Below are 10129 nucleotides of genomic sequence, written 5' to 3' on the forward strand. Positions count from 1 at the left end.
TCTACTAAACATACCTTCAGATATCAGCAGGTCACAGTATATGTTGAGTTAGAGAGAAGAATTTGTTTGGGCACCTGCACAGACGGAGGGGATGTGTGGCTGACCTTTTGACCTCACAGATTAGCGCGTGACGGTCTCTTCCAGATGTGTTATCACTGGTTCAAACACACACTGGAGCCGTGAGTGGCCCGATGGTAACACACTGGAGCCTTGAGTGGCCCGATGGTAACACACTGGAGCCGTGAGTGGCCCGATGGTAACACACTGGAGCCGTGAGTGGCCCGATGGTAACACACTGGAGCCGTGAGTGGCCCGATGGTAACACACTGGAGCCGTGAGTGGCCCGATGGTAACACACTGGAGCCGTGAGTGGCCCGATGGTAACACACTGGAGCCGTGAGTGACCCGATGGTAACACACTGGAGCCGTGAGTGGCCCGATGGTAACACACTGGAGCCGTGAGTGGCCCGATGGTAACACACTGGAGCCGTGAGTGGCCCTGATGGTAACACACTGGAGCCGTGAGTGGCCCGATGGTAACACACTGGAGCCGTGAGTGGCCCGATGGTAACACACTGGAGCCGTGAGTGGCCCGATGGTAACACACTGGAGCCGTGTTTGTAGCGTGCAGTGAGTGACCCTGATGGTAACACACTGGAGCCGTGTTTGTAGCGTGCAGTGAGTGGCCCGATGGTAACACACTGGAGCAGTGTTTGTAGCGTGCAGTGAGTGGCCCGATGGTAACACACTGGAGCAGTGTTTGTAGCGTGCAGTGAGTGGCCCTGATGGTAACACACTGGAGCAGTGTTTGTAGCGTGCAGTGAGTGGCCCGATGGTAACACACTGGAGCCGTGTTTGTAGCGTGCAGTGAGTGGCCCGATGGTAACACACTGGAGCAGTGTTTGTAGCGTGCAGTGAGTGGCCCGATGGTAACACACTGGAGCCGTGTTTGTAGCGTGCAGTGAGTGGCCCGATGGTAACACACTGAAGCCGTGTTTGTAGCGTGCAGTGAGTGGCCCTGATGGTAACACATTGGAGCAGTGTTTGTAGCGTGCAGTGAGTGGCCCTGATGGTAACACACTGGAGCAGTGTTTGTAGCGTGCAGTGAGTGGCCCGATGGTAACACACTGGAGCAGTGTTTGTAGCATGCAGTGAGTGGCCCGATGGTAACACACTGGAGCAGTGTTTGTATCGTGCAGTGAGTGGCCCGATGGTAACACATTGGAGCAGTGTTTGTAGCGTGCAGTGAGTGGCCCTGATGGTAACACACTGGAGCAGTGTTTGTAGCGTGCAGTGAGTGGCCCGATGGTAACACACTGGAGCAGTGTTTGTAGCGTGCAGTGAGTGGCCCGATGGTAACACACTGGAGCAGTGTTTGTAGCGTGCAGTGAGTGGCCCTGATGGTAACACACTGGAGCAGTGTTTGTAGCGTGCAGTGAGTGGCCCGATGGTAACACATTGGAGCAGTGTTTGTAGCGTGCAGTGAGTGGCCCTGATGGTAACACACTGGAGCAGTGTTTGTAGCGTGCAGTGAGTGGCCCGATGGTAACACATTGGAGCAGTGTTTGTAGCGTGCAGTGAGTGGCCCGATGGTAACACACTGAAGCCGTGTTTGTAGCATGCAGTGAGTGGCCCGATGGTAACACACTGGAGCAGTGTTTGTAGCGTGCAGTGAGTGGCCCTGATGGTAACACACTGGAGCAGTGTTTGTAGCGTGCAGTGAGTGGCCCGATGGTAACACATTGGAGCAGTGTTTGTAGCGTGCAGTGAGTGGCCCGATGGTAACACACTGAAGCCGTGTTTGTAGCATGCAGTGAGTGGCCCGATGGTAACACACTGGTTTATTCTATCAGTCAAAGTTTCTTATGATTCACCAATCCTATAATACATCTAATCTCAAATACCCTCCACTGTGTTCCAACAGTATCATTGACTCTACCCTCTTGTTGTCCCCCCTGACAGGGCAGAGTGTTGTCCCCCCTGACAGGGCAGAGTGTTGTCCCCCCTGACAGGGCAGAGTGTTGTCCCCCTGACAGGGCAGAGTGTTGTCCCCCCTGACAGGGCAGAGTGTTGTCCCCCTGACAGGGCAGAGTGTTGTCCCCCCTGACAGGGCAGAGTGTTGTCCCCCCTGACAGGGCAGAGTGTTGTCCCCCTGACAGGGCAGAGTGTTGTCCCCCTGACAGGGCAGAGTGTTGTCCCCCCTGACAGGGCAGAGTGTTGTCCCCCCCTGACAGGGCAGAGTGTTGTCCCCCCTGACAGGGCAGAGTGTTGTCCCCCCTGACAGGGCAGAGTGTTGTCCCCCCTGACAGGGCAGAGTGTTGTCCCCCCTGACAGGGCAGAGTGTTGTCCCCCCTGACAGGGCAGAGTGTTGTCCCCCCTGACAGGGCAGAGTGTTGTCCCCCCTGACAGGGCAGAGTGTTGTCCCCCCTGACAGGGCAGAGTGTTGTCCCCCCTGACAGGGCAGAGTGTTGTCCCCCCTGACAGGGCAGAGTGTTGTCCCCCCTGACAGGGCAGAGTGTTGTCCCCCCTGACAGGGCAGAGTGTTGTCCCCCCTGACAGGGCAGAGTGTTGTCCCCCTGACAGGGCAGAGTGTTGTCCCCCCTGACAGGGCAGAGTGTTGTCCCCCCTGACAGGGCAGAGTGTTGTCCCCCCAGACAGGGCAGAGTGTTGTCCCCCCAGACAGGGCAGAGTGTTGTCCCCCCAGACAGGGCAGAGTGTTGTCCCCCCAGACAGGGCAGAGTGTTGTCCCCCCTGACAGGGCAGAATGTTGTCCCCCCTGACAGGGCAGAGTGTTGTCCCCCTGACAGGGCAGAGTGTTGTCCCCCTGACAGGGCAGAGTGTTGTCCCCCCTGACAGGGCAGAGTGTTGTCCCCCCTGACAGGGCAGAGTGTTGTCCCCCCTGACAGGGCAGAGTGTTGTCCCCCTGACAGGGCAGAGTGTTGTCCCCCCTGACAGGGCAGAGTGTTGTCCCCCCTGACAGGGCAGAGTGTTGTCCCCCTGACAGGGCAGAGTGTTGTCCCCCCTGACAGGGCAGAGTGTTGTCCCCCCTGACAGGGCAGAGTGTTGTCCCCCCTGACAGGGCAGAGTGTTGTCCCCCCCTGACAGGGCAGAATGTTGTCCCCCCTGACAGGGCAGAGTGTTGTCCCCCCTGACAGGGCAGAGTGTTGTCCCCCCTGACAGGGCAGAGTGTTGTCCCCCCTGACAGGGCAGAGTGTTGTCCCCCCTGACAGGGCAGAGTGTTGTCCCCCCTGACAGGGCAGAGTGTTGTCCCCCCTGACAGGGCAGAGTGTTGTCCCCCCTGACAGGGCAGAGTGTTGTCCCCCCTGACAGGGCAGAGTGTTGTCCCCCCTGACAGGGCAGAGTGTTGTCCCCCCTGACAGGGCAGAGTGTTGTCCCCCCTGACAGGGCAGAGTGTTGTCCCCCCTGACAGGGCAGAGTGTTGTCCCCCCTGACAGGGCAGAGTGTTGTCCCCCCTGACAGGGCAGAGTGTTGTCCCCCCTGACAGGGCAGAGTGTTGTCCCCCCTGACAGGGCAGAGTGTTGTCCCCCCAGACAGGGCAGAGTGTTGTCCCCCCAGACAGGGCAGAGTGTTGGTCCCCCCTGACAGGGCAGAGTGTTGTCCCCCCTGACAGGGCAGAGTGTTGGTCCCCCCTGACAGGGCAGAGTGTTGTCCCCCCTGACAGGGCAGAGTGTTGTCCCCCCTGACAGGGCAGAGTGTTGTCCCCCCTGACAGGGCAGAATGTTGTCCCCCCCTGACAGGGCAGAGTGTTGTCCCCCCTGACAGGGCAGAGTGTTGTCCCCCCTGACAGGGCAGAGTGTTGTCCCCCCTGACAGGGCAGAGTGTTGTCCCCCCTGACAGGGCAGAGTGTTGTCCCCCCTGACAGGGCAGAGTGTTGTCCCCCCTGACAGGGCAGAGTGTTGTCCCCCCTGACAGGGCAGAGTGTTGTCCCCCCTGACACATGGTTCATATGGCAGAGTGTTGTCCCCCCTGACACATGGTTCATATGGCAGAGTGTTGTCCCCCCTGACACATGGTTCATATGGCAGAGTGTTGTCCCCCCTGACAGGGCAGAGTGTTGTCCCCCCTGACAGGGCAGAGTGTTGTCCCCCCTGACAGGGCAGAGTGTTGTCCCCCCTGACAGGGCAGAGTGTTGTCCCCCCTGACAGGGCAGAGTGTTGTCCCCCCAGACAGGGCAGAGTGTTGTCCCCCCCAGACAGGGCAGAGTGTTGTCCCCCCAGACAGGGCAGAGTGTTGTCCCCCCTGACAGGGCAGAGTGTTGTCCCCCCTGACAGGGCAGAGTGTTGTCCCCCCAGACAGGGCAGAGTGTTGTCCCCCCTGACAGGGCAGAGTGTTGTCCCCCTGACACATGGTTAGAATAAGGTTGATTTGGGCTAATGATTGCCTACAGGACTTCCTCTCTGCAACTCAGATTATAGTCTGAGTGAAACTTCTGTTGTTGCATGACATAGTATACACAAGTATTTTAGTTTGTTTGTTCATACCAGAAGTTTGGCTTCATTAAACGGGGATAAAACTCACTAAACAAATCACTGGTTAATACGTGTATATACATCTCTGATATAAATCATTTATATTAGACTTGAAAGATAAATAAAAACGTTAAAATGTGCACCTCAATGTCATCGTTCAGACAGCATGTGGCACCAAAAGGTGATAATGCAGGTAAAATCAGCCCATTTAGTGTTTAATTAACTGTCAGCATCTATTAAAAAGGCCCCTATTCACACATCAGTAATGACTTACAGTTTCACCCTATTGATGTTGTACATGCACTGCAGATGAGTAGACCTGTCATTACAACCCATTTGGAAATGTGTTTACTTATTAAATGCCTGTTTGACAGTAAGTAATTGTTAGTAACGGTTTGAGTACATAACCCATCTACTTCCATGTTGCTTTCTAATTGGACTACATGGCCAAAAACACGCACATTCCATTCAGGAGGGGAGGGCACACAGTCTGGGTGGACTTGTCGGTCAGTGCAAAAATAGATCCTTGGGACGTTCCTACCCTAAACCCTATACTTAAGCCCTACCCTAAACCCTATACTTAAGCCCTACACTAACCATTTTAAATGTCAATGGTGGACGTCCCAAGGATCCCGCATAGCAGGCCTACCCTACCTATTATCCTGCTCCAGCCCCCTCCCTTCCTCTGGACTTCTCTTCTTCCCCGTAGGCCTACTCCACCTATTATTGTCCTCCTGTCCCCTCCCTTCCACTGCTCCCAGTTTCATCTCAAATCCCATTTGCCATTGTAGCCTACGTGCCCAATCGTCCAGGACTGCGCGCATTTAACATTTGTATGTAATCGTTAGTAGAATGCGTTGCAAGTCTGACGCAGTGATCATTGTGCCATGTATCATTGCTGCGATCATTCCAGGACAGACCTGCATGAAGATTTATGCTACATTTTACTTTTACATTCGAGTCATTTAGCAGACGCTCTTATCCAGAGTGATTTACAGTAGTGAGTGCATACATTTTCGCACTTACATTTTTATTTAATTTTATTTATTCTCAAAGCATTCTAAGTCAAAAAAATAGGCCTATATTTGACTGAAACGCCACGCTTGGGTAACCGGAATAAACCGACAATATCTTTAACTGTTTATCTTGACGTGTGTTTGCTGTGAGTCATTCAAATGGACAATAAACATTCACAAGCGATGGCAGAGACGGCACAGGAGACCCGTCCGCCCGCTAAAGACTCACCTTTCTCTATCAAGAACCTGCTCAACTTCGACAGTAAACCTTCCAACCCGAAGACGCTGCTTGCCACCACCAAAGGACTATTTGAAGGAGGCTTCTCTCTCTCCCGGATCGGTGATTTAACTTTTCCTAGTTTTGACATCCCAGCCCAGAGATTTGGATTATCGGCGCACTATTTGGAACGAACGTCGGCGTGGTGGTATCCCTACGCGCTCGGCACGTCCGGACATCATCTCTACAGGACTGGAGGTAGATTCATAGTAGACATTCAATCGCTTCTGTTTTCATACATGTTGCACATTAGAATACCTCAAGTAATGTTTTGGTTATAACGGATTAAATAAGGCTACAACATATTTTCAAATAAATGATGTTGCTATAATACTGGCTATTCGCAATACTCCTCAGTTGGAATGATATTCAGACTAATGATGAGTAAATGTACAGGTGAACTGTGTCTAAAATAACCTTCATATTGTCATGAATCTTCAATCGAATATTGCAACATTTGCCCCAACAATTAGGCCTACTGCCTCAATTTGACTCACCAGGCGATTCGGGTCATTATGGAACATTTACTTGGATGAGTTTAATCGAAATAATAAATATAGTGGTTAAAAAAAAGTAATTTATGTTTATTTTATGGTTGCATTAATGTTTTCAATGAATGATAAACATTGTCGTTTATTTCGTGTAGGGTTTGAGAAGGCCATCGCGAGAGACACACCATCAACAGGCGAGGACCGAGAGACACCGGAGCTGCTGCGAAAATCACCCGACCCAGACGACAAAGAGGACGACAAAAACACAAGTACTGATGATCTCGTTCTGGAGGAGAGTGATGGGGACGAACCAAAGAAGGAAAGAGAGTTGGTGGATGACTGGAGGAAAATTAAAGACGAGAACTCGGATAAAAAAACGTGTCGGAAAAAGAAAACGCGCACAGTCTTTTCAAGGAGTCAGGTATTTCGGTTGGAATCAACGTTCGATATGAAACGGTACCTCAGTAGCTCGGAACGGGCAGGCCTGGCGGCATCCCTACACCTCACGGAGACCCAGGTGAAAATCTGGTTCCAGAACAGGAGGAATAAGTGGAAACGACAGTTGGCCGCGGAACTCGAAGCGGTCAATCTGAGCCACGCCGCGGCCCAGAGGATAGTCCGCGTACCCATATTGTACCATGAGAACACCGGCTCAGAAACTGGGAGCGCTGGGGACGCGTCAGTCAGTCAGTCTCTACTAACGTTCCCTCATCAAATGTACTATTCACATCCCCTAGTCACATCCGTGCCGCTGCTGAGACCAATTTGAAAGACTCATATATTGTGTTGATATTACTGTATTGTAACTTATGTATAAGAAACATATTAGACCTATTTTTTAAAAATCTATGAAAATAGTTGGTGTTGGAAAGGTAAAAAGGCTTTGTATGTTGTACAGGTCTATTATGACATGTTGTATTTATTATTTATTTGTATTCCCATGTCCAAAACTGAAAAATGTCCTCCTATTCAAATGATTTCATATTAAATTGTTGTGCGTCCAATGTAAAACTGAAAAATTTCCTCCTATTCAAATGATTTCATATTAAATTGTTGTGCGTCCTGAACATTTGAACATTTGGTTTTGATTTAACTGATGGGTGTTTTAATGTGTTTTTTAAACAGGATGTAAACACATATAGGTCTATGTCTCCCTGTACCCTACGTCATTTTACAATGAATTACATCGATGTTTTGTATGAGATGAGAACCAATCCGAAGTAAAGTTAATATTTCATCATGTACAGCCGTTTTATGTGTAATAGTTCTACTGTTCGCTTCACGTACACGGTATGTGGCTCACAGATGAAAAATAACTACTACTTGGACCTATATCGTTTTATAGCGCAAACAGTGAGGACAAATCACATGTTCTTATGTATGTTAAATCAAACGTCTCACAGTGTTATCGCAGACTTTTACTTGCTGTCAATGAGAAATGTAATTTAAAAAAAAATCCCTGATAAGAGTTTCACCAAATGGCCAAAAACAAGGATCTTTTTATTTTATTTTTTACATTCTGAATAAATCGTGAAATACGTTCCCGACTACACCGAGTGTATTTAGAAATGTGCATAAATGTTTTTCATCTATACCTTTAATAAAACGTGGGACTTATACGTTGGATGTATGTTTCCTATCAAATATAGTATGTTCAGTCCTTGCATTAGATTCATTTTAGAGTTTAACATAGCGCTCCTTTGGGGAAACATTTTATATGTCATTCATTTGAAGGGATTTGGAATTCATCAAGACAATTTGAAGGCTTTTAACTTACAGACACCAAAAGCATAGCACGCATTTAATGAATAAAATAATAGAATATAATAGATTGTTTTAGCTAATTATATTTCTCTATTGTCAGTGGATGACTCGTCCCAGAGATATCCTACTGGGCACATACGTCTATTCCACGTCGGTCCACGTTGAAATGGCGTGGAAACAACGTTGATTCAGCCAGTGTGTGCTCAGTGGAATATGACTCTGGACCAAACAATAAATGATGTCAACATTACTGATATCAAAACACATATTTCAATAATTTCTCGAATTTGGCCCATAGGCTATGTATAGATAGGCCTAAGATGTCTTCACAAAATAAATTCAATTTCAAGAACAGAATGGTGAAATCGCCAAAGGCCAATTTTCAAACAGAAACTAGGCCTACATTGCCCTTTTTCGAATCCGTCAGAGTATTAAGGCTTGGTTTCACATCTCTGTAAGGAATAAGCACAACGAAATCAGCTCACTAATTTGTAAACAAACAATAATTGATCTCCAATTAGTGGCTATAATAGAGCACGAAACAGTGGGCATTGCAAATAGAGCAATATGGCTACAACATGTGATCTTGAAGGCCATTTTCATTTGTAATATTCAAATATTGACTGTGGAACTTTGGGCAAACGTCAGGTGTGCATATCATTCGTTTGTTGCTGACTGAGTTGGGTTGGGGAGAGCTTTTGGTGCGTGTGTCTCTCTCCAACACGGTTTAAAATGACCGGGTCTCTTCCCAGCTTGTGATTGGTCCATGAGAATCCTACCTACGCGCAAACAAAGTAACTGAACGTTGTATGGGAGTGATGGTACTCCGGGAATTCAGACATAACTTTGCAGAAGGAGAACAAACCCGCTTCTCAAAAAAAATCTCCAACGGATTCCACATTTATTGCCTGAAGTTAAAGGTTCTAAATGTTTATCAGAATGAAGAAATCTGAAGACAGTGGCAGTAAAGTATCATTTACCTCAGTTTCCAATTTTACTATTAGGTCAATTCTTGGAACTGGGTCCGAGGACGCGCACAAGGACAGTTGTAATTCTAGTTCCGACGCGGGGCTGCTGCAGAGACAACGCATGCGCTCAGTGTCTTCAGAAGGATTCAGCGGTGGGGAGGATTCTACAGACTTCTACCCTTTACCCGGAGAAAAGAAACCACGTAATGACCTCAACGAGCTCACACTTTCTTCTCTAAGTAAGTGAAAATGCTTTATAAATTGTGTTTTATTTTTGGTAGCCTACTTGATTGTTATTCTGATAACAATGACACATTATTATAAACCTATAACTATTATTATTACTATTGAATGATGTAAGATATGTTGATAAAGAATGACAGACATTTGACAGCATTTGTTTTATTTATTTGTTTATTAGAAGTCTATTCGAGATTTTTCGGCTACTGATAAAACATATTTAAACTGCTTGATGGAAGAAAAAAAAGTTACTTGATTGATTTTAAATGATGCAGTGTTTTTAACATTAACAAGATAGCCAAGGTTTTTATAAACATTTGGATTGATTACCGTGTTTTGCACTATTTTAGGTGACAAAAACAGACTAATTCTGGGGCAAGAGATGGTGAAGAGGCATCAACTTTTTCATGATTATAAAGAAGGTGACGAGAGACACTACAACCAAACATCACCTGCTATTTCAGAAGAAACGGGTAATATTGACGACGACAAAACATCCAACTCATCCAGAAAGAAGTCTCGGACCGTATTCTCACGGAGTCAGGTTTACCAACTAGAATCGACGTTTGACATGAAACGTTACCTTAGCAGTACAGAACGAGCTAGTCTCGCCTCCAGTCTCCAGTTGACAGAGATACAGGTGAAAACTTGGTTCCAGAATCGGAGGAACAAGTGGAAACGTCTTCTTTCTGCGGAGATAGAAGCGGTGAACACGGCTCACGCATCATCCACACAAACTCTGGTTGGGATGCCGTTCTACTTCAAAGAGAATTTCCGACTACGGATTCCTGTCCCTGGATCAATGACTTTCCCTACACCTCTATGTTATCCCGGGAGCAACATGCAAGCTTTACCTTTGTACAATTTTTATAATAAAATTTAA

The 10129-nt window shown here is 48.0% G+C and overlaps 2 protein-coding genes across 2 annotated transcripts; both read left to right on the forward strand.

The window, feature by feature from the left end:
- Positions 1 to 4362: 4362 nt before the first annotated feature.
- Positions 4363 to 7853, forward strand: LOC120038508 (homeobox protein HMX3-like). The gene is made up of 2 exons (XM_038984232.1): positions 4363 to 5981; positions 6430 to 7853. Exons 1-2 carry the CDS (start codon positions 5666 to 5668, stop codon positions 7041 to 7043), a joined length of 930 nt encoding a protein of 309 aa, XP_038840160.1. The 5' UTR covers positions 4363 to 5665; the 3' UTR covers positions 7044 to 7853.
- Positions 7854 to 9610: 1757 nt separating this feature from the next.
- On the forward strand, positions 9611 to 10129 carry LOC120038500 (homeobox protein HMX2-like). The gene has a single exon (XM_038984222.1). The coding sequence runs from the start codon at positions 9629 to 9631 to the stop codon at positions 10127 to 10129; it is 501 nt and encodes a 166-aa protein (XP_038840150.1). The 5' UTR covers positions 9611 to 9628.

This window comes from Salvelinus namaycush, unplaced genomic scaffold (assembly GCF_016432855.1).
Source record: "Salvelinus namaycush isolate Seneca unplaced genomic scaffold, SaNama_1.0 Scaffold223, whole genome shotgun sequence".
Taxonomy (NCBI): domain Eukaryota; kingdom Metazoa; phylum Chordata; class Actinopteri; order Salmoniformes; family Salmonidae; genus Salvelinus; species Salvelinus namaycush.

What these genes read in the sequence shown, in the direction of transcription:
- LOC120038508 (XM_038984232.1), top strand. Translation starts at nt 5,666, where the DNA reads ATGGACAATAAACATTCACAAGCGATGGCAGAGACGGCACAGGAGACC. An exon ending in TCATCTCTACAGGACTGGAG is followed by an intron (nt 5,982 to 6,429) that starts GTAGATTCATAG and finishes TATTTCGTGTAG; the next exon opens with GGTTTGAGAAGGCCATCGCG.
- LOC120038500 (XM_038984222.1), top strand. Translation starts at nt 9,629, where the DNA reads ATGGTGAAGAGGCATCAACTTTTTCATGATTATAAAGAAGGTGACGAG.